Source organism: Chiloscyllium plagiosum, unplaced genomic scaffold (assembly GCF_037043375.1).
Source record: "Chiloscyllium plagiosum isolate Xiang-an unplaced genomic scaffold, Cpla_swu_hap1 HiC_scaffold_1, whole genome shotgun sequence".
Lineage (NCBI taxonomy): Eukaryota > Metazoa > Chordata > Chondrichthyes > Orectolobiformes > Hemiscylliidae > Chiloscyllium > Chiloscyllium plagiosum.
The window spans coordinates 25,919,657-25,944,743 of NW_028270139.1; the positions used below are offsets into that span (position 1 = coordinate 25,919,657).

Consider the following 25,087-nt stretch of genomic DNA (forward strand, 5'->3'; position numbering starts at 1 on the left):
GGCCCCCTAGCAAATAGTTCTTACGTTTGCATTTATAAACTTCCAACAAGGAGGTTGTTTAATTCTAATTGCAACAGATACAGAGGGTGATTTTTCTCCCTTCTTATCTGAGAACTAATATTACTGCCAATTTGGCTGGACTTGCAAACTTACAGACTAGCTTGAGAACTTGAGATCTTCAAGCTCTTCCAAACACAATGCTGACCTTTGTGGCAGGAGGCAGTCAGAAAAGCACTTATGAAAAATCAACTCAAAGAAGGGACACCATGTTTAGTTGTCATGCTGAAATTTCACTCACTCAAGCAGTACTCTGTCGACGGCAACATTAGTAGAGGCAGAGATAAGAAGTTTCCACGGGACTTGCCTCGGACCCTCAACTGCATCATTTTCTTCAAAAAGTTGAACAAGAAATAGAATCAAAACAGCCAACAGGTAGCTCTTCCCAGCTCCATAGACACCTGAATAGAAGTGTAACAAAATACAACACAGTGGAAATAAAATGTATCCAGCTAAATTTTGGAAAATAAAATCTTAACCAAACCATCTCTGTCAGTTGACTATCATTCCCTCAAATTTTAATTGGTGGTGTAATTTGTCTTTTAAATTACTGTTCTAAAAAAAAATTGTCTTTTAATCTTAATTCAATCTTTCTTTCCAACTTGTTATTTTGCTTTCTGTTGATGATTTCACCGTTCTGGTATTTCCTTTCTCTGCATATCAACAATTTATCAGTCCGACTGGTTAAGGAGATACTTAGTTTCTATCCCCTTTGACTCTGCAGAGGATGCTGCAGCACATCAGTCTCACTCTAACAGTAATTTGTAGCGCAAAGACTCATGCGAATTAAACGTGCAAGGGCAAGTCTAATGAACAGTGCAGCGCTATTCATTTGTCTACTACAGTTTATTCTGATCCAATATAAAATTGTCCAAAAATTAGTTCAAGAAATACAAATGTGCTGGCTGAGCTAGATAATCTTTCGATATGCTTCAAATACCACTGAAAGGCGAATGGAATATAAAAGTTTAGAAGTTGTGATGGAGAAAGACAAAACAAAAAACATGGCAATAACAAAAATCTAAGCAGCAGTTAATTGTTTTTACCATGGATAACGGTGACTGGCAGAATGAGATCTTGGGGGCTCTCGCCCTTGGCCATCATTATAGCTACTTGTCTGAATGCAGCTGCCTGATCTGTATTCAGGTGAAACTTCCGCATCATTTCTGTTGCCAATGCAACTATCCGTTCTTTGCACAATAATGCAGTCATTACCATGGGCATTTTTAATGCAGGTGAAATAAATCTTCCTTTTCCAGCCTTGACTATTGCTTCATCATAACAGGGCCTATAGAGTGAAACAAAACATTAGTTTTTCTTAAAGGATCATATGGCTTTCTAAATAGCGATATGGAAGCTAAACTTGTCATGTCTTAATACCAGTAATGCTGAATTAAAAACACAGAATACAAGTAACCATTATTTAGTTTCAATTTGTTAATCAGGAAAATTGAGAGGCTGTCATGTGTATAGTACATGTGCATAGATCAATGCAATGGAGATAAATGAAAAGATAGAAACTAATCTCTTTGCTCTTTAGTTATTTCTCCCCGCTTCACACCACTGATATTATGTGAAATTCACAGCACAAAATGAGAAAAATATGCTACCAAGATTAGTATACAGTTTTGTTTCCCCACAAAGAGTGGCCCACTTGTCAAAGCCCAGTGCATCACATTCACACAAGAGTGTGGCCTGTGATACTGAAACCAAACAGGAGGGGACAAATTAAAATATTCGATATTCCACCTTGATGAAAGGAAAAACAAGTCAAGGTGTTCAATAAATTTGTGTTTCAGTTTAATAATCAAGTTCTCTTTAACAAAAATGAGATTCTGTTTACTTGCCAGAGAAACTAAAGTAATAAATATTGATGTCCAATACAAAATTCAGGTGTTTGTTCGACCAGAGTTAAATAATTGAATTCTAATTACTTTCTTTATCATCTTGCTTCAATTATAGCCATTTATTTATAATACAAATCTGTTTTGTTTTTTAACAGAAGCCAATACAGATTGCTCTTTATGGAACCACTGAATGGAACGATTTTTTCATGCCTTATATTCAGGCTGAACTTTCAGCTGTTTATGGGGGCAGGACGAAAGGCGAGTGGACCCAGAATTTCCTGCTGCAGATCAGAGTGCTGTTTTCTGGCACAACATTCGGCCCAACGGATCCACACTGACCCTCCAAGGAGCATCCCACCCATACCCAGCTCCCTATCCTATCTCTGTAACCCCATATTTAGCATGGCCAATCCACCTAACCTGCACATCTTTGCACTGTGGGAGAAAACCGGAGCGCACGGTGGAAACCCACAGACACAGAGAGAATGTGCAAACTCCACACAGACAATTGCCTGAGGCTGGAATTGAACCTGGGTCCATTGTGCTGTAAGGCAGCAGTGCTAACCACTGAGCCACAATGCTGCATTATTTACAAGAATGGGATAAGGACAATACAGGTGGCTCAGTTACTAAATAAACCATATAGTGAATAGCTGAGAGATATTGCATAGGCCAGGAAAGTTTCTCATTTGATCTAACAAGTGATTTAATCCAGCGTGTCAGTTGAGGTCATACACTAGCCTCGCTTGACTAGAAAGGGTTAAAAAAAGCAGCTCAAATTCTGGCTTCAGATTACAATCTAGCAGCTCTACTGGTTAAACATATGCATTCTATTTGACACAGAATTGGGTTGAATTTCTGTTTCTAATATTCGGACAAGGTTGATGAAAACCAGGTTGATGAATTCCAGGTACCCACAAATTTATTTCAGAAGATCATGAAAATATATTTGCAAAAATTCTATTTCTATTTGACTAGGTTTTCGGGACCCAAATCCTCTGTTGGGTTAAAATCTCCACTTCTCTCACCCTCACTCAAACTTGAAGAATGGCTATGAGGCTAGGCAATTGTTATAAAAATGTCACAGTTCTTTCGGGTAAGATGGGGGAAAATTGGAGGAAATATACTGAAAACCCACAAAGAATACATATTTCTAAATATGAAAGTAGAATTTTCTGATATCAAAGAAAAAGCTGCAATTAATTTAAATTTGCATATTGCAAACAAATTAGCATTTTCAATTAAAAGCTTTTATAATTATAGTTCCACCTGTCATTAAAGATTTCTAAAAAAAAACTTCTCTGAGTTTTGTGAGTGCACAAGTAATAATGATCAACTTTAAGATATTTCTGTATGGAATACAAAACTGAATTACTTACATTTTGAGCAAGTGTGGCAGTAGAGGAAGAGAGGCTGGGTTGACATGTTCCTGCAGATTTCGTAGACAGTTAAGTTCAGTGCTGGCATTACCAACAAACAAAGCATGAACAATCACTGGAAAAACAGAAGAAATTCCTAGAATTAGTCATCTTCAACTTCAACTACTAGATAATTACAATGATTTCAAAGTGTACGTATGTGCACTGTTTGTACATCATAGCAACTAGACACAAAGTTAATTATAACCCTTTTTCTTGATGGTCTAAAAATCAGGAATCTGATAATGCATCAAAAAACAAAGCTCTTCAACAATGTCCACTGAAACAAGCTTAGAGCAGCCAAAACAAGGTGTGCAACTGATGAGAAAATTATCGTTTAAGCTTTGAGACATGGTGTGGAATCTTGTAGAGGCCAAAGAGATGTGGGTTTTGGCTAGATTTGTCTTGCCAAGCTGCTTCACACCAGTTAGTGCTTTGGCAATTCAGCTCAAGGCAAAGACTATCAGTACTGCTGTACTGACATCCTTTTTAGTGCAGACAGGTTGCAGGTCAAACTTGTCAGTAAGGATCTGACTGGGGTCAAGATTAGAGTAGTGCTGGAAAAGCACAGCAGGTCAGGCAGCATCCGAGGAGCAGGAAAATCGATGTTTCGGGCAAAAGCCCTTCATCAGGAATTGGGTCAGGTCATCTTGTTGTACGGAATGGAGCTTAAAAGTAAGGAGGTTTTACTAAACCTTGACTTGAGTCAGACCGCAGCTAGAATATTGTGATTAGTTTTGGGCCCTTTATCTAAGTAAAGATATACTGGCTTTGGAGGTAGTCCAGAGAAAGTTCACTACGCTGGCCCTGGGTATGGAGGGATTGTTTTATGAGGAAAGGTTAAGTAGGATAAGCCTGTACTCATTGGAGTTTAGAAGGATGAGAGGTGGTCTTATTTAGGCATACAGGATTTCTAGGGGACTTGACAGGTTAGATGCAGAAAGGCTGTTTCCTCTTGTGGTAGAGTCGAGGTCCTGAGGGCATAATCTCATTATTAAAGACTTTTCAGACAGAGTTGAGAAGGGAACTAAATTTGTGAGATTTTGTTTTTACCATAGAGGGTTGTTGAGGCTTGGTCATTAAATACATTCAAGGTTGAGATAGGCAGATTTTTAATCAGTAAGGGTATCAAGAGTTAGGGGGGAAAGTCAGGAAAGTGGAGTTGAGGGTTATCAGGTCAGCCATATCAGTAAATGGTGGAGCAGACTTGATGGGCTGAATGGCCTACTTCTGCCACACCTTTCGGTCTTTTGAATGCTAGCTCAAATTATAGGTACACAAGTAACTACATGTCTTAAATTTACTGCAACAGAATACAGGTATTAGGTTTCTGATATTTCGGTTAAATCTCTGAGGAAACAGAGACCAAAGTATGCTGACATTTTCCTTTTTATTGTCACTAATTTACTTTCTCTGAGGCTGCATTGTTAATGTATTGATTGCATTAATGTCTCTCTGGAAAAGCAAAGATAAATAATACATCTTCGATCCTGTTCATAACACTGAAACATTTTTGGTTCAAATTATCTGGTGCAATATCCCTTACTCTTGAATAAAATGATTTAATACACTAAAGCATGATCAAAAATGCAGCAAAACTTTGGTATTGTGGGGACTTTTAGACCTAAACTCCACTTAACCAGCAAGTAGACAATTTTTCAACATGCTGGGGTTGGTTTCAGGTAAAATTCAACCATGACAGAGATCCAAGATGGCGGCGACTCAGTAGGTCTGAGTCTGCAAAGCTCTGCCCAAGACTCAGGCAAAGTGGGGTACTCACCCTCACCTCATCTGCTAAATTGTTTAATATAGTTTTTGCCCCAGCAGCCTTGGCCATTCTGCATCAAACTTTAGCAGTTTGATGCTTTTTAAAATGACCAAAGGCAAAGGCTCTTGCAGTTCGCAGCAGGCAGGGACCACTCCCCTCCCCCCGCAGCAAAAGAGACATCTGCGATCACTCCGGAGGACTTACCTGCAGAGGCGAGGCTGATCTCGGAGATTGTTAAGCTCCGAAAGAAAATTGATGCATCTATCAAAGAGACCCAGCCCAGGTGGGAGTCGATCTTGGTCATGCTGCAGATGCATGACCGAGAGATCGAGAAACTCCGGCAGCATGTCGGGTGGGGGGGTCAGACCAACGGGCCGCGGCCTCCAAGACCACTGCCGAGTCATCTATGGGTCAGGTCCAGGCTCTGGAGTGTCGAGTCTGGACCTTAGAGGAACATATCGACCACCTTGAAAATTGAGGTCGTCGGAAAAATATTCGGATGCTGGGCCTTCCCGAATGGGAGAAGGAAGGCCAGCTTGTTGATTTCCTGGAGCAATGGCTCCACAGCTGCTGAAATTGGAGTCGGAGTTGGGCCGCATGCGGATTGAGCGGGCCCCGGGTTGCTGTGCCAGTGCCCCCACCCAGTCCTAGTTCGACTTCAACACTACAGGGAAAAACAAATGCTGCTGGAGGCCTCCAGAATCTTGGGGAAGGATCCCCATGCCATGATATACAAAGGCTCAAAGATATTGTTGTCCCAGGACTTCTCTCCGGCTGTGGTTCGCAAGAGGAAGGCATTTGATGAGGCAAATGCCTTGGGTTACGCCACACAACTGTAGGGGGAGATTTTAATTGTATCATCGACCCAAAGACGGACAGGATACCTAGGAGCTCTGAGGGCATATCTTTGAGATCTGAATAGGGTGTTGTGGCTGGTAGATGTGTGGAGGTGTCTTCACCCTGACAGTAGAGACTTTACTTTTTATTCTAACCCACACAAGTGCCATACCAGAATCGATATGATTTTTGTCCCCTCGACCCTTTTGAACTCGATACTGTTTTGTAAAATAGGTAATATAACTATTTCCGACCATGCCGCAGTATATATAGAGGTTAAGACTAGTGATGATGAGATAGGTTCCCGACATTGGTGTATGGACACTTTTCTATTGAAGTTCATAAAATAATACTTGCCGGAATTTAAAACCTTCTGGGATATCAACTCAGGCACGGCCAGTAACCCTTCGGTGATGTGGGAGACTGCTAAGGCATACACGCGAGGCTTGGTTATCTAATATTCTGCGACTCGGAAAAGACTAAAAGGAGAACAACAGGGTCTGCTTGACTGAGGTGGCTGAGACAGCGTATGTTGATCAGCCCTCCATTACTAAACTGCAGCAGATCACAGCCTTTGAACACCACACTTACTCAAACTGCAAAGAGGGAGATATTATTTGTGAAGCAGAGATTATTTGAATATGGCGGCATGCCTGGCAGATATCTTGCCAGAAAGAAAAAGGCTCCTCAAGCCATTACGTTTATTAGAGAGAGTGCTGGTACCCTGACTTGTGATCGTAAAAAGATCAATGCAGCATTTAGAAAGTTCTATTTCAAATTGTATAAGTCACAGGACTGTGAGGATAGAACGAGGAAGATGGAGTCTTTTTTTAAAATCTGGCCCTCCTGGGCCTAACCTCAGAGCAGGTGTCGTTCTTGAATGCCCCCCGGCAACCCAGGAAGTACAGGAGACGGTGAGGCAGCTCCAGAGTGGCAAAGCGCCCAGACCAGACAGATTTCAGGCTGAGTTCTATGAAGAATTTAGAGGGAATTTGGTTGGGCCACTTATAAATATGTATAATTATTCACATAGTCAGGACTGCCTCCCGCCTTCTCCAAGAGAAGCAAATATTTCTCTCATTCTTAAGAAGGGAAAGACTCAGATGACTACTCTTCGTACAGACCTTTATCCTTGTTGAACGTGGATTTTAAAATTCTCTCAAAAATATTGGCATTAAGATTGGAGCGGGTTTTACCATTCATTATAAAAGAGGACCAGACGGGGTTTATAAAGGGTTGCAGATCAACTAATTACACTTGAAGAGTCTTAAAGATGGTACAAGCCTACCAGCAGGGAGCGATACCGAGATTAGTTGTCTCCCTAGATACAGAGAAAGCATTCGATTGGGTAGAATGGCCATATCTCTTTTATAAGCTGGAACGGTTTGGTGTTGGAGAGGTCTTTACTAAATGGGTTACAATATTATAAAATGATCCCAAAGCAGCAGTGATTACCGATAGTTTAAGCTCGGATAGCTTTAGCATTGGCAGAGGTTGTCATCAAGGATGCCCTCTCTCACCACTATTGTGCTAGTGATTGAGCCGCTGGAGGAAGCTATACAAGCTGACCCTAATATAACGGCTCCAGTGGTTGGATCAGTAAGCACAAAATTACTGTCTATGCAGATGATGTCCTCCTTTTCTCAAATGATCCATTGACATCTGTGCCCAGCTTAATTCAAGTGGTTAACTTATTTACTATGTTCTCAGGTTACAAAATCAATTTTATGAAATCGGAGGCCATGTTGCTGGGAGGTCTTGCCAGTATATCCAATTTTCTGGACGGATTTCGCCTTTCAGTGGTCACTGGGAGGTTTTCTTTATTTAGGTATTTTTATTACTCTGGCATTTGGTCAGCTATATAAAGCCAATTATACATATTTATTAGAGAAAATAAGACGAGACTTTCAAGGCTGGGAAGATCTCCCGATAGCCTGGCTAGATAGAATAGCTTTGGTTACGATGAATATTCTACCTCGCCTATGAGAATGCTCCCCTTGATGCCGAGACAGGCACTGCGTAAGCTTTATGATTGGCTTGGCTCCTTTATTTGGAGCCATAGACTTATTACATTAGAAAAGCTGCAGCTTCCACAAGTAAGGGGTGGGCTGGATTTTCCAGATTTCAGGAGGTACCAATTGAGCCACCGTGCCACCCCGATTGAGGTATCAATCGGGATGGCACGGTGGCTCAGTGGTTAGCACTGCTGCCTCACTGCACCAGGGTCCCAGGTTCGATTACAGCCTTGGGTGACTGTCTTTGTGGAGGTTGCACATTCTCCCAGTGTCTGCGTGGGTTTCCTCCAGGTGCTCCGGTTTCCTCCCACAGTCCAAACATGTACAGGTCAGGTGAATTGGCCATGCTAAATTGCTCATAGTGTTAGGTGCATTAGTGAGAGGGAAATGGGTCTGGATGGTTTACTCTTCGAAGGGTTGGTGTGGACTTATTGGGCCAAAGGGTCTGTTTCCACACTATAGGGAATCTAATCTAATCTAAGCTCTCTATTATCTTATGTAGCTGATTGGGTCTCTTGTGACCCACAATCAATGTGGTTAGATATTGAGGCCTCCCAAGCAAAATGTCCCCTCAACAATCTACTATTTATGGATAAGATGAGAGTTATTATGGCTCATTGTAAAAATCCTTTTGTTTTAAATACAATCAAAGCCTAGAGGATAATGCAGCAGGATGAGGGTAACCTACAAAAAACCTCCCCTTATACCCCAATAGTGGGAACGTTGGGATTCCATCCAGGGCTGACTGATGCTGTATTCAAAATCTGGGAGTCCAGAGGTATCTCCTGTTTGGGAGATCTGTTCGATGGGGAGGTCATGATGTCCTTCGAACAGCTACGTCAGAAGTTTGGGCGGTCTAGCAAGGACTTTTTTTGTTTTTTTTCAAATACAAGACTTCATACAAAAGACGACCACATTGATAATTAATCCTTATAAATCGGATAGGGAAAGGAGATTGCTTCGGCTGATGGGTCCGCCCTCGGTCAGTACTCTCTACCACCTACTATGTAATAAGGTATCGAAGGACATGGAACTGTTATATACAAGAATTGGGGATGTGGGAGGATGTCTGAGAAAATGCCAGAAAGATCTCTATCTGCAACAGAACTCAGGCTATTCAATTGAAGATCTTCATAAGGCTCACAAAGCACCTGAGTGAATCACAAATTTCAAGGCTGGAGCATCTCCAATGTGTCCTAAATGCAAAATCGAAGTTGGTACTCTCACGCATTGTCTGTGGACATGCCATAAGATCTGCAGATAATGGGACAGAGTATCGAATGTCTAAGCAAAGATTTTGGCTACGGAGATTGGGTTGGACCCAGTGTCTCTACTTTTGGGCTCCCGAAATTTCCCCTCTTTGGATGTATACGGGAGGAAATTATTCAGTATCCTTTCCTTTTGTGCAAGGAAAAACATTTTAGTGAATTGGGTATCCGAAAGACCCCCAGGACTTTCAAATTGGCATAGGATAGTCATGGAATATGTCCCACTTGACTTGCTTACGAATATGGTGCACCAAAAAATGGAATTATTTCATAGAACATGACAGCCCTTTTGAACTACATTGACACAGATATATCGGCCATATTGTTCAGGGCCTTTGCTTAGCTGTGGTAATGGTTCTGGCTGGTTCGGGGGCTCCCAGGAGGAGGAATCCTGTATAAATACGGGTTTTGTTATGACTAGGTATACATTTATTTTGAATATGTATCTAGTTATTTATTTACTCATTTATTTTCTCTTCTCCTTTTGTTAATTGTCAGTAACGTATGATATCCTATTTTATGTTTTGGTAGTTTATAGAATAGATTAGTAGTCAGTTTTTTAAAAATTCTAAAATGGTGTTGTTATTATATTGTAAAGTTGAATACACTAGTTTGTACTATTTTTGTAATTTTGAAAAAAATCTCAAAAATCTTCTTTTTCAATAAAAATATCTATTAAAAAAAAAACCATGGTACCAGTTCATTCTGTTCAAATGCTAACTGAATGAGTGCAGGAGAACTGAAGATTGCTTGAAGTGATAAATCCTGCCCTTCACATGGTAACTCAAGCATTCATTTATTACCTCCTACCTGGTGCCTTACAGCACCAATAGTCCATTCTTTATTTGTTTCCTCGTGAGTATTTGCAGGATTTTCTACAGTAGGGAGGAAATATAGCTGTACCTGTGCATTTTTCCTCATCTGACTTTCGTACACAAACACTTAATATTGACAACAAGATAAGGCACCAGCCTGGGGAAAATACCATCTTATGACCTTCCTCAACACTTTGTCCACCTCACTTTGAGCAAATATCTTATTGGTACAGCAAGAGGCGGATACAGCCCAACAGCCTTTAATCCCCTTTCCCTGAATCAAAATGGATTGGAATACATAAAAAGTATCTGTGAAAGGTATCTGTGGGAGCAGGGGTCGAAGAAAGAGAGAAGGTCTTGAATAATCAGAAACATTTCAATAAAAAATGACAGAACAGATATCAACAGAAGAATTACAGAAAAAGGGGTGTCAAAATTACATTGTTTTGATTACTTCCTGAGCATAAAATGGTAGCTTCTCGGTTGAGGTGTCTCCCCTGTCTGAATGGATTTCTTGTTATCATTTAGTGAAGATAAAATTTACCATCTAGTTTAATTACTCCTCGTGCTTAAATACAAAGAACTTGTGGCAAGGTGGGAGAGGAGAGAAACAGAACAACACAGAATGAAGAACTTACTGTCTGAAGGCCATTTGGAAGGAGAATAACCTTTCAGAGGCAAAAGCTCGACTTCACTTGTTGAGGATGGTCCGTAGAAAACACTACATGCGATGAAAGTGTCCAATGGATCAAACATCAATGTTTTTGATACAACCCAGAGGTCATCTGTCATAATTTTTAAAGAAAGGAATCATAAAAATATGATAAATAACTTATCTTCCCTGTTCTTTTATTCCTTCCCCCATTAGAACTTGGCACCAGATGAAAACCAGAGATTACTACTTTTGGCTTTTAGCTACTTCATCAATGACTGCACCCCACCTCCGTTTTAAAATCAGATATTGGATCGTTTGCTGATCCTTGGAATAAATCAGACTGCATACACATGGAGAAAGAGCTGGACAAAATCTAGGTTTGTGCTGATATATGCTTTCCACCATTTGTATTCAAGGTATGCTGGGTGAATTAGCCAAAACCTGTGTGTAGTTTTCTGAATTAAACAGGAGACACACTGAGGCCAGAATGCAAGCATTTGAACAGCATGACACGCATAGTCCCCTCCTCCAAGAAAAGTATTCTTCACAGTTTTGGCTATATTGACGGCAGGTAGTACCCTAGCTACCTCTTCATTCTACACAAGCAAGGCTACTGGGCCTGTAGCTACAAGTCTCCAACTAGTCCGGCACAATTCCCAGACAGAGGCTGTGTGGTGCAGTCGTAACTCCTGAGTCAGCAAACTCTCGTGGCTGGAATTTAGAGGATATCGGTGGTGGTGGCATGGGAAGTTGTTTGAGATTGATGTTTCCTTGGCAGGATGGATTAGAATTTGAGTAAAAGATAGGAAACAGAGGGTAGGTATAGATGAGCATTTCTCAGACTGGAGACAAGTTGAAAGTGGTGTTCACCAGGGATTGATGTTGGGAGCTTTGCCTTTTCTGATTTATATAAATGATTTAGAGAGGATGTTGATGGCAAAACTTCTAAATTCTCAGATTATACTAAGCGAAGGAAATTAGTGAATTGTATGGATGATATTGAGCAACTTCAAAGGGACACTGACCATTTGGCCAAAGCGGCAGACATCTGGCAGATGAATTCCAATGCAGAGAAATGTGAGGTAATGCATTTTGGTAGAAAAAACATCAAGACACAATACAACTCAATGATACAACTTTGAGGGGAGTACAGGAGCAGAGGGACATTGTGGTTCACGTACATAATTAATTCTGGGTAATCCAAAATGGAGGACGGGAAAACTTTCTGGCTCTAACAACTGCTCCTTTTTTCAGGTATTTTAGGTGGTGGAGGTGATTTCCTCAAATTCCAGCAGCAGCAATTACAGTTTTACATTCTGTTGCATTGTCTTGCAACTTTGGGGAAAAAAAGTCAAAACAACAGCAGTTTTAAAAGGGAGAAGAACACACAAAGGAAGCACATGATGAGGTCAGTGCAGGAAAGAGAGAGAGAAGGAAACTGACACCACAGTGTACCTGCACAGTTACTGCCTTTGCTGTTTGTGTGTCACTGGACATCGGAGTGCATCTGGGAAAATTAACAAACAGTGAAATTCACAACTGATCTTGGAGCAGCTGTTTGGGCAAAGACACAGCACAGAAACAGATAAGTGAATTGTTTTAAGTGTGGCCTACAGAAAGTCTGCAGTAGTGGGTAGTGTGGGTTCTTTCTTGATTATATGTTTTTTGAGATATGTCTCTTGATTAAACTTAAAATATAAGCCATAATTAATAATTTAACCTGGGGCAGTGTTTCGTAGAGGAATAAGACAGTATTATTTCCTGGGCCTGTAGACTGTGAAGGAGCAAAAATGGCCTTTAGTACAGTGATATGCGCTTTTTACAAATGTGGGAGTTTAAGGAGAGTTTACAGGGGCAGATTATATCTGCAATAAATACTGTTGGTTGTGAATCCTATCAGATCGAATGGATTGGTTGGAGAGACAGTTAGAGGCAATGAGGAATTTGTAACAGCAATGGGATGTGATGAATGGCAGTTATAGGAAAGGGGAAAGTCTCAGATACTCAGATACAGTCACATGGATGGGTTAACTCCAGGAAAGGTAAGAGAGGTAGACAGGTAGAGCAGGAGTCTTCTGTGGCTATCTCCATTTCAAACAAGTATGCTGTTCTGGAGAATGTAGGGGGTGATCAATTCATAGGGGAACGTGGCACAAACAGCCAAGTTTCTGGTATTGAGACTGGCTCTAATGCAACGAGGGGTACGTCGGGTTCCAAGAGATCAATTGTGTTAGGGGACTCTCTAGTCCGAGGTACAGACAGACATTTCTGTGGCCAGCAGCAAAAAAAATCAGAATGGTTTTTTTTTAGATTACATTACAGTGTGGAAACAGGCCCTTCGGTCCAACAAGTCCACACCGACCCACCGAAGCGCAACCCATACCCCTACATTTACCCCTTCCCTAACACTACGGGCAATTTAGCATGGCCAATTCACCTGACCTGCACATCTTTGGACTGTGGGAGGAAACTGGAGCACCCGGAGGAAACCCAAGCAGACACGGGGAGAACATGCAAACTCCACACAGTCAGTCGCCTGAGGCGGGAATTGAACCCGGGTCTCTGGCGCTGTGAGGCAGCAGTGCTAACCACTGTGCCACCATGCCGCCCAAAGGCAATTGGTGTGTTGCTTCCCTGGTGCCAGGATCAAGGATGTCTCAGAGAGGGTGCAGAATGTTCTCAACGGGGAGAGGGGCCAGCAAGAGATCATTGTCCACATTGGAATCAATGACATAGGAAGGGAAAAGGTTGAGATTCTGAAGGGAAATTTAAAAGAGAGTTAGGCAGGAATTTTAAAAGGAGGTCCTTGAGAGTAGTAATATCTGGATTACTCCCAGTGATATGAATAGGACGATAGAGCAGATAAATGGATGGCTGAGGAGCTGGTGTATGGGGGAAGGATTCACATTTTTGGATCATTGGAATCTCTTTTGGGGTAGAAGTGACCTGTACAAGGAGGATGGATTGCACCTAAATTGGAAGGGAACTAATCTACTGGCAGGGAAATTTGCTAGAACTGCTTGGGAGGATTTAAACTAGTAAGGTTGGGGGGGGGGGGGGGGGGGTGGATACAGATAGTGAGGAAAGAGATCAATCTGAGACTGGTACAGTTGAGAACAGAAGCGGGTCAAACAGTCAGGGCAGGCAGGGACAAGATTGGACTAATAAATTAAACTGCATATATTTCAATGCAAAGGGCCTAACAGGGAAGGCATATGAACTCATGGCATGATAAGGAACATCGGACTGGGATATCATAGCAATTACAGAAACATGGCTCAGGTATGAGCAGGACTGGCAGCTTAATATACTAGGATACAAATGCTCCAGGAAAGATAGAAATGGGGGGCCAGAGAGTAGGGGGAATGATGTTTTTGATAAGGGACAGCATTACAGCTGTACTGAGGGAGGGTATTCCTGGAAATACATCCAGGGAAGTTATTTGGGTGGAACTGAGAAATAAGGAAGGGATGATAACCTTATTGGGATTGACCCCCTAATAGTCAGAGGGAAATTGAGAAACAAACTTGTAAGGAGATCTCAGCTATCTGTAAGAATAATAGGGTGGCGACGGTAGGGGATTTTAACTTACCAAACATAGATGGGGACTGCAATTGTGTTAAGTGTGTACAAGAAAATTTTCTGATTCAGTATATGGATGTACCTACTAGAGAAGGTGCAAAACTTTACCTACTGTTGGGCAATAAGGCAGGGCATGTGACTGAGGTGTCAGTGGGGGAGCACTTTGGTGCTAGCGACCATAATTCTATTAGATTTAAAATAGTGATGGAAAAGGATAGACCAGATCTAAAAGTTGAAATTCTAAATTGGAGAAAGCCCAATTTTGATGGTATTTGGCAAGAACTTTCAAAAGCTGATTGGGGGCAGATGTTCGCAGTAAAGGGTTGCTGGAAAATGGAAAGTGATCAGAAGTGAGATGACGAAAATTCAGAGAAAGTATATTCCTGTTAGGGTGAAAGGAAAGGCTGGTAGGTACAGGGAATGCTGGATGACTAAAGAAATTGAGGGTTTGGTTAAGAAAAAGAAGGAAGCGTTTGTCAGGTATAGACAGGATAGATCGAGTGAATCCTTAGAAGAGTACAAAAGCAATTGGAGTATACTTGAGAGAGAAATCAGGAGGGCAAAAAGGGGACATGAGATAGCTTTGGCAAATAGAGTTAAGAAGAATCCAAAGGGTTTTTACAAATACATTAAGGACAAAAGGGTAACTAGGGAGAGAATAGAGCCCCTCAAAGATTAGGCCTTTGTGTGGAGCCAAAGAAAATAGGGGAGATACTAAACAAGTATTTTGCATCAGTATTTACTGTGGAAAAGGACATTGAAGATATAGACTGTAGGGAAATAGATGGTGACAACTTGAAAAATGTTAATATTACAGAAGAGGAAGTGCTGGATGTCTTGAAGCGCATGAAGGTGGATAATCCCCAGGACCTGATCAGGTGTACCCTAGAACTCTGTGGGAAGCTAGGGAGGTGATTGCTGGGCCTCTTGTTGAGATATTTGTATCATCAATAGTCAAGGTGAGGTGCTGGAAGACTGGAGGTTAACTAACGTGGTGCCACTCTTTAAGAAGGGTAGTAAGGAGAAGCCAGGGAACTATAGACCAGTGAGCCTGACGTCGGTGGTGGGCAGGTTGTTGGAGGGAATCCTGAGGGACAGGATGTACATGTATTTGGAAAGGCAAGGACTGATTAGGGGCAGTAAATATGGCTTTGTACGTGGGAAATCATGCCTCACAAACTTGATTGAGTTTTTTGAAGAAGTAACAAGGATGATTGATGAGGGCAGAGTGATATATATGATCTATATGGACTTCAGTAAGGCGTTCGACAAGGCTCCCCATGGGAGACAGATTAGTAAGGTTAGATCTCAAGGAATAAAGGGCGAACTAGCCATTTGGATACAGAACTGGCTCAAAGGTAGAAGACAGAGGCTGGTAATGGACGGTTGTTTTTCAGAGGCCTGTGACTAGTGGAGAGCCACAAGGATCGGTGCTGGGTCCAGTATTTTTTGTCATTTATATAAATGATTTGGACGCGAGCATAAGAGGTACAGTTAGTAAGTTTGCAGATGACACCAACATTGGAGGTGTAGTGGACAGCGAAGAAGGTTACTTCAGATTACGACAGGATCATGATCAGAGGGGCCAATGGGCTGAGAAGTGGCACATGGAGTTTGATTCAAATAAATGCGAGGTGCTGCATTTTGGGAAAGCAAATCTTAGCAGAACTTATACACTTAATGGTAAGGTCCTAGGGAGTCTTGCTGAACAAAGAGGCCTTGGAGTGGAGGTTCATAGCTCCTTGAAAGTGGAGTTGCAGGTAGACAGGATATTGAAGAAGGCATTTGGTATGCTTTCCTTTATCGGTCAGAGTATTGAGTACAGGAGTTGGGAGGTCATGTTGCGGCTGTACATGACATTGGTTAGGCCACTGTTGGAATATTGCGTGCAATTCTGGTCTCCTTCCTATCGGAAAGATGTTGTGAAACTTGAAAGAGTTCCGAAAAGATTTACAAAGATGTTGCCAGGGTTCGAGGATTTGAGCTACAGGGAGAGGCTTCACAAGCTAGAGCTGTTTTCCTCGTAGTGTCAGAGGCTGAGGGGTGACCTTATAGAGGTTTACAAAATTATGAGGCGCATGGATAGGATAAATAGACAAAGTCTTTTCCTGGGGGGGTGGAGGGGGAATCCAGAAGAGAGGGCATAAGTTTAGGGTGAGAGGGTAAACATATAAAAGAGACCTAAGGGGCAACTTTTTCAGGCAGAGTGTGGTACGTATATGGAATGAGCTGCCAGAGGAAGTAGTGGAGGCTGGTACAATTGCAACATTTAAAAGGCATTTGGATGGGTATATGAATAAGAAGGGTTTGGAGGGATATGGGCCGGGTGCTGGCAGGTGGGCTGAGATTGGGTTGGGTTATCTGGTCGACGTGGATGGGATGGCCCGAAGGGTCTGTTCCCATGCTGTACATTTATATGATTCTATGACTCTGAAGATGATCAGGCAAGTTGAAATAGTTAAGACTTACAGAACCCTTGAGTTTATAAGTTAAGGCACACACCATAAGAGCAAAGAGCACTACATTTTGTCATTTACATAAATAATTTGGTTGTGAACATAGGAGGTATAATTAATAAATTTGCAGATTACACCAAAATTGGAGGTGTAGTGAAGAGCAAAGAAGGTTACTTTAGATTAGTTCAGATGGGCTAACTGGTCTCCTTCCTATAGGATGGATGTTGTGAAACTTGAAAGGTTTCTGAAAAGATTTACAAGGATGTTGCCAGGGTTGGAGGATTTGAGCTAAAGGGAGAGGCTGAATAGGCTGGGGCTATTTTCCCTAGAGCATCGGAGGCTGACGGGTGACCTTATAGAGGTTTATAAAATTATGAGGGATATGCATAGGATAAATAGACAAGGTCTTTTTCTTGGGGTGGGGGAGTCCAGAAACTAGGGAGCATAGGTTCGGGATAAGAGGGGAAAGATATAAAAGGGACCGAAGGGGCAACTTTTTCATGCAGAGAGTGGTGCGTGTATGGAATGAGCTGCCAGAGGAAGTGGTGAAGGCTGGTACAACTACAACATTTAAAAGGTATATGGATAGGTGTATGAATAGGAACGGTTTAGAGGGATATGAGCCAAGTGCTGGCAAATGGGACTAGATTAGGACATCTGGTTGGCATGAACGAGTTGGATCAAAGGGTCTGTTTCCATGCTGTACTCCATGACTCTACATCTTTACAAATCATTGGTCAGAACACATTTGGAATATTGTGTTCAATTCTGGGCAGTTTAGTCAAGGAAGGATGTTCAAGCCCTGGAGAGAGTCCAAAAAAGATTTACTAGTATGATATCAGCAATGAGAGATTTCAGAGACAAGGAAAGATTAGAGCAATTGGATTTATTCTCCTTGGGGAGAAAGTGAGGTCTGCAGATGCTGGAGATCAGAGCTGGAAATGTGTTGCTGGAAAAGCGCAGCAGGTCAGGCAGCATCCAGGGAACAGGAGAATCGCTGGAGTCTTCGGATTTGTTGTAGGTACTGGTAGTCCTGGTTGGGTCCAAGTTTTGTTGGTCGGAACGTAGTCCGGAGTCCGTGCGGGATAAGTCGGTTCCGTAGGCAGGTGCTGAGGAAGGAGATGTGGCTGTGGTAGTGAGTCTGTTTGAGAATGTGGCTGAAGAGCTTCTGTGCAGAGGAGATGACCTGGGGGGTGCAGTGAGAGAGGGACTCACTGAAATCTTTGTAGAGGGAGGAAGAGAGCTTCTTCAAAGAAGGCATCCTTGTAAGAGGATTCGCAGTAGGTTGAAATCTTTGAGGAGAAAGTGAGGTCTGCAGATGCTGGAGATCAGAGCTGGGAATGTGTTGCTGGAAAAGCGCAGCAGGTCAGGCAGCATCCAGGGAACCTGCCTGCCCCGGCCGACCCATTGTCACCGTCCATAACCTCATCACCTCGGGGAATCTCCCATCCACCGCCTCCAACCTCATAGTCCCACAACCCCGCACCTCCCGCTTCTACCTCCTGCCCAAAATCCACAAACCTGACTGCCCCGGCTGACCCATTGTCTCCGCCTGCTCCTGCCCCACCGAACTCATCTCCACATACCTTGACACCGTCCTGTCCCCCTTAGTCCAAGAACTCCCCACCTACGTTCGGGACACCACCCATGCCCTCCACCTGCTCCATGATTTTCGCTTCCCCGGTCCCCAACGCCTTATTTTCACCATGGACATCCAGTCCCTGTACACCTCCATCCCCCATCACGAAGGACTCAAAGCCCTCCGCTTCTTTCTTTCCCGCCGTACCGACCAGTACCCTTCCACTGACACCCTCCTTCGACTGACTGAACTGGTCCTCACCCTGAACAACTTCTCTTTCCAATCCTCCCACTTCTTCCAAACGAAAGGAGTAGCCATGGGCACCCGCATGGGCCCCAGCTATGCCTGCCTCTTCGTAGGATATGTGGAACACTCCATCTTCCGCAACTACACTGGCCCCAGCCCCCACCTTTTCCTCCGCTACATCGATGACTGTATCGGCGCCGCCTCGTGCTCCCACGAGGAAGTTGAACAGTTCATCCACTTCACCAACACCTTCCACCCCGACCTCAAATTCACCTGGACAGTCTCAGATTCCTCCCTCCCCTTCCTCGACCTTTCTATTTCTATCTCAGGCGACCGAATCAACACGGACATCTACTACAAACTGACCGACTCCCACAGCTACCTGGACAACACCTCCTCCCATCCTGCCCCCTGTAAAAACGCCATCCCATTCTCCCAATTCCTTCGACTCCGCCGCATCTGCTCCCAGGAGGACCAGTTCCAAAAACGCACAACCCAGATGGCCTCCTTCTTCAAGGACCGCAATTTCCCCCCCGACGTGGTCGACGATGCCCTCCACCGCATCTCTTCCACTTCCCACTCCTCCACCCTTGAACCCTGCCCCTCCAACCGCCACCAGGACAGAACCCCACTGGTCCTCACCTACCACCCCACCAATCTCCATGTACAGCGCATCATCCGCCGTCATTTCCGCTACCTCCAAACGGACCCCACCACCAAGGATATATTTCCCTCCCCTCCCCTATCAGCATTCCGTAAAGACCACTCCCTCCGTGACTCCCTCGTCAGATCCACACCCCCCACCAACCCAACCTCCACTCCCGGCACCTTCCCCTGCAACCACAGGAGGTGCAAGACTTGCGCCCACACCTCCCCCCTCACCTCCCTCCAAGGCCCCAAAGGAAACTTCCATATCCGCCACAGATTCACCTGCACCTCCACACATATCATCTATTGCATCCTCTGCACCCGATGTGGCCTCCTCTATATTGGGGAGACAGGCCGGCTACTAGCGGAGCGTTTCAGAGAACACCTCTGGGACACCCGGACCAACCAACCCAACCACCCTGTAGCTCAACATTTCAATTCCCCCTCCCACTCCACCAAGGATATGCAGGTCTTTGGACTCCTCCATCGTCAGACCACAACAAAACGACGGTTGGAGGAAGAACGTCTCATCTTCCGGCTAGGAACCCTCCAACCACAAGGAATGAATTCGGATTTCACCAGTTTCCTCATTTCCCCTCCCCCCACCCTGTCTCAGTCAAATCCATCAAATTCAGCACCGCCTTCCTAACCTGCAATCTTCTTCCCGACCTCTCCGCCCCCACCCCAGTCTGACCTATCACCCTCACCTTGACCTCTTTCCACCTATCACATTTCCGACGCCCCTCCCCCAAGTCCCTCCTCCCTACCTTTTATCTTAGCCTGCTGGACAAACTTTCCTCATTCCTGAAGAAGAGCTTGTGCCCGAAACGTCGATTCTCCTGTTCCCTGGATGCTGCCTGACCTGCTGCGCTTTTCCAGCAACACATTTCCAGCTTTATTCTCCTTGGAGCAAAGAAGACTGAGAGGAGACCTTATTGAGAAGTTCAAAATCATGAACAATTTTGACAGGGTAAAGAAAGATATTCTGTTTCCCCTAGTTGTTGTGTAGTAACTTGGGGTCAGAATTTCAAGACTGTCAGCAAGAGAGCTAGGAGTGAGATGAGCAACTACTTTACTCAAAGATTTGTTAGGATTTGAAATGCAATGCCTGAGAGTGGTGGAAGCAGATTCTGTAAGAGGAATGGAGCTGGATATATATATATATATATATATATAGATATTTTGTATATATAGATATTTTATATATATATAGATTTGAAAGTGATGAATTTCGAGGGTTATAGAGATAGGGCTGGAGAATGGACTAGCTGGGTAGCTTTTCTGGGAGCCAGTACAGACACAATGGGTCAAATAGCCTCCTTTTGTGCTGTAAAATACTTTGATTCTATATCTCCTAAAATAATTTCCATTGGTTTACAGGCCAAATCATATTTGTCACATATCTGAAATATTGTACTAATATGCGTAAATATGCAAATTGTGTTCTAAGCAATAAATAGAGAGGTGAAATAGAGAGGTAATTTAAAAACAAAATTTCCTCCATTGTGATGTAATCTCATTATTTGGTTCAGCCTCAATTGTGAGTTTTCTAAATTGGAACATTTTAAATGTACCTTTATTGTAAACTGATGAGCCCTCTTTCCTGCTTAAGCCAAGGTACAGTTTGGTTTTATAGCAGCTTTCCAAATCCCCTTCCATATATGTCATTTCTTTCACTTTGCCATGATAGAACCTCTTTCTTTGAAAAGCAGATGTTTTTCTGCAAACAATTGACACAAAAATCAGTTCATTTTAAATAAGTGAACACGAATCCAAGGGAATCAATTTTCAAAATAAGGGGAAAATAGACTACCAAAAAGATTCTAATTCTTTTTTAAAAAAGAGCAATCCAGTAGTTCATATTGAAACATTTCAACACAGTCTACACCGAAAAGATACAAATAGCTCGACAATACTTCAATGATTTTAAAAGTTAAAATGACTAAAAGGTTTCCTGTGAATGATTATCATTCATCACACAGTGTTAACTCATCTGTCAGTTGAATGACCCATTATTGGTAAACTCAGTCTGACTGAAACCATCAAGAGTATTTAAAACGTGATTGATGAAGTCAACTTGGAACATTATGCCACATGGTGCTGAAAAACAGAATATGGCATAAAGCAAAATAACTGAACCCTGCAGAAAACCTTGTTTTATTAAAGAGTTATACAATAGATCTGAGGAGGTTGGCACATAGACAGCGCATTATCCTCTGACATTTCTGCCACTTTCAATCAGGCCCCACCACCAGAGATATATTTCCCTCCCCACCCTTATCTGCATTCCACAGAGACCATTCCCTCTGCAACTCCTTCATTAGGTCCCCCACCAACCCACCCTCCATTCCCGGCATCTTCCCTTGCCGTTGCAAGAGGTGTAAAACCTGAGCCCACACCTTCCCCCTCACCTCCGTCCAAGGCCCCAAAGGATCCTTCCACATCTGGCACAAATTTTCCTACGCATCCAAACACCTCATCTACTGTGTCCGTTGCTCTCCATATGGTCTCCTCCACATTGGGGAGACAGCTCACCAACCTGGGGAATGTTTCAGGGAACATCTCTGGGACACACACACCAAACAATCCATCCGCCCTATGTTTGACCACTTCAACTCCTCCTCCCACTCCGCCAAAGATGTGCAAGTCCTGGGCCTCCTCCACCGCCAAATCCAAACGACACAATGCCTGGAGGAACAATGCGTCATCTTCCGCCTTGGGACCCTTCAATCACATGGCATCAACATCAACTTCAACAGATTCCTCATGTCCCTTCTCCCCACCTCATCCCAGATCTAACTTTCCAACTTGGCACCACCCTCTTGAACTGTCCTACCTGTCCATCTTCCTTCCCACCTATCTGCTCAACTTCCCCTCCGACCCATCACTATCACCCCCTACCTGCATCTTTCTATCGCCTTCCCAACTACCTTCCCCCACCCTCACCTCCTATTTACTTCTCAGCCCGCATCCCTCCCCCCCCCCCCCAACATTCCTAATGAATGGCTTTTGCCTGAAATGCTGACTCTCCTGTTCCTTGGATGCTGCCTGACGTGCTGTCCTTTTCCAGGGCCACACTTTTCGTTACAGACAGATATTCAGCGAGAGAGAGAAAGGCAGCTGGTAGCCAATCTCAGAATGAAAGAAGAACAGATTGGCTGCAGTGTTTGCCTAGATTCAGAAAGAGATTTCTGCATTTTCCAGAAACAAATCCTGGAACTGTCCTCTAACAATGGTATATAGTCCCTCTCTCTCTGTTACAAATAGGTAGAAGGTACGTGGTGATTTACCTGTCCATTTACAGCTGAAGATTACAATCAGGATCCTATAGCTGGATTTTACAGTCACAAATCAGACAGGCCAACTCCTCCTGTCACTGTGCTTACCCAAATATTTGTCATGATAACATTGGATCTGCAACACAATGCTATTCCAACAACGTCTGACAATGCAGAAGGTGAGCACATGCTGAAATCGAAGCTCAACCATGCTTTTGTGAAAAATAATGACTGAACTTGTTCGAGTCAATCGATTGCAATTTCTTGTTGCCCACTCCATTCTTCACTACTTACACAGGAAAAGTCATGAGAGTGAGTTCGAGAGGTCTGAATTGGCATAAAGGCAGATGAAAATGCATGCAATTGGGAGCACGGCTGCACATACCAGAAGAATCTGCTGCTGAAAGTGACAGCAATTGACAGATTGCAGACGCCCTCTGTACTGTTTTTGAGAGGCTGACATGGCAGCTCGAGTGAGAATGAGAGGAAAGGGGGCCATTAAATTAGTGATCAGAATTAAATTGTGGTTCATCTCACCGATTTAGAACATAGAACAGGACAGCACAGGACCTTTGTTATTTAGACCTACCTCCTTATGCTTGACTCTTCATTATCCTTTTCTACTTCCATATTGAGCGTGATCATGTTAAAGTGGTTATTTCTCAACTCTTCTCCTCCTCCTACATCACACACTTGTCCTATTTCATCTACTTCCATCAATACCTAGCAATTTTTCTGTTTAACTAAAACATACTGTTTGGAACATGTCTTAAACATGATGTAGAAACTGCCATCTCACATTTGACTACATGCATTATCTTTATGCCCATTTAATTCAGGATAATTTAAATTATCTACTATTACTTGTTATTCTTTCCTATTTCTCTGAATTGTTTGCAAATTCAGCCCCCAAAACTATTGCATCTCATTCCCCACAACCAAGCTTTACTACAATATTCAATATTCTGCAACTTAAAATCAGAAATGTTTTATTTCTCTCCTTCAATTGTAGGATTTTCTGCACAAAACATTCTGCTGAGACAGAATTCTTTACTAACTTTGCCACTCCACCACCCTTCCCCTTTGTAGACACGTGATAGCCAAGAATAAAGTTCACAATTATGCCCAATCACAAATCACATCTCCATTGCAAGATTTGTGAAAGTTTGTGAAGGTTTGTAGCTCAGGTTGAGGCTTAGGGTGTAGGTTTGCTCGCTGAGATGTAGGTTTGATATCCGACGTTTCATTACCTGGCTAGGTAACATCATCAGTGGCGACCTCCAAGTGAAGCCATTCTAGTTAGTACATCATTTCCTTCATTGTTATTAAAACTTCCAGCTCTAATTATGTTGGATACTTTGTCCAGTCATATACAACCCTTAACTCTGATGAATTTTGAATGGTTCTACCTTTTTCAGTAACATTATCATAATACACAATACGAGCAAAGAGTGACATCTATGTATGTTGGGAAGGCGATTGTGTAGTGATAATCTCACTCGACTAGTAATCCAGAACCCCAGGCTAACGCTCTTGCTATGGCAGATCGTAAAATTTGAATTCAATAAAATTCTGAAATTAAACTCCTGATAGTTGTCATAAAATCACTGTAGGCACAGAACTGGCATACATGTGGCACCAGACCCAAGCAACAGCGTTTTCGCTGGGCAGTTAGGGACAGGCAATAAATGCTGGCCTAGCCAGAGAATCTCATATACAATGAATGAATGTTTAAAGAGTATTCAAAGTGGTTTGCTAAACTATTTTCCAGAACAGATGACCAGTACAAAAAAGTCATTTATGCACAGCATTCAATTTTCCTGTAAAATAATACTTTGCATTTCAAAAGTGATTACATTTCATCCATGTTTCTGAAAAATAAATATAAATTGAATTCAATGCAACAAAAAGAAAAATCATCAAAAGTTGTTTCACTAACAGCAAACATAAACAAAAATAAAGCATACCTTATATGAAGCACACATTCACTGTACAGAGATATGTGCTGACTTCTGATGAAGGCACCTAAACTCTTAGCATCAGACAGTTTTAACTTAGATGGGGGGTCCACGTTTTGCTCCAAATTAATGAGTCGTATGTCATCTAACCACTTGAAAAACTTACACTGGTTCGCTTTTGAGGCATCACAAGTATAGAATAAACGCCCCTACAAGAATAAAAATGCAATTTAAATTATAGCATACCATTCTTTCAAATAGAAAAAAAGGAAATATCTAAGCAGTAGCCTGAGTTACAGAAAATGCCACATATTTCTGTTTGCAATATTAAAATGGTTAATGATTGCCAGAGATCCTATGTAAGTCTTTTACAAAAGTTTTTTGAAATAAATTACATAAATACACGATTCTTAGTGCTTATTGCATCAACTTTAATCATTTTGAGTAATCTGTCCACTGTTTTAAAAGAAAAATAAAATGTTTAAAATAGCATATTTAAATGATAACAACACCCTGCCAATATTTCAGTAAGTGAGTGCAACATGGAGTTATAAAGATCAGGAACATCTAAAGTTCAAATACTTTGTGCTGAGTGAGTTGATCTCAACTCAAATAGACTTATTGGAACTGGACTCAGCATTCAGACTATGGACAAGAGTT

General features: G+C 42.5%; 1 protein-coding gene across 1 annotated transcript in view; it reads right to left on the reverse strand.

The window, feature by feature from the left end:
• LOC122553550 (5'-3' DNA helicase ZGRF1-like) overlaps window positions 1-25,087 on the reverse strand; it is an 84,990-nt gene that overhangs the window by 36,159 nt on the left and 23,744 nt on the right. Inside the window, exons 13-18 of the mRNA XM_043697538.2 lie at window positions 24,437-24,636; window positions 20,766-20,911; window positions 10,664-10,810; window positions 3,284-3,398; window positions 1,104-1,345; window positions 299-458 (exon numbers count right to left, since the gene is read on the reverse strand). Coding sequence (XP_043553473.2) covers window positions 299-458; window positions 1,104-1,345; window positions 3,284-3,398; window positions 10,664-10,810; window positions 20,766-20,911; window positions 24,437-24,636 — 1,010 coding nt within the window. The remainder of the gene's footprint in view (window positions 1-298; window positions 459-1,103; window positions 1,346-3,283; window positions 3,399-10,663; window positions 10,811-20,765; window positions 20,912-24,436; window positions 24,637-25,087) is intronic.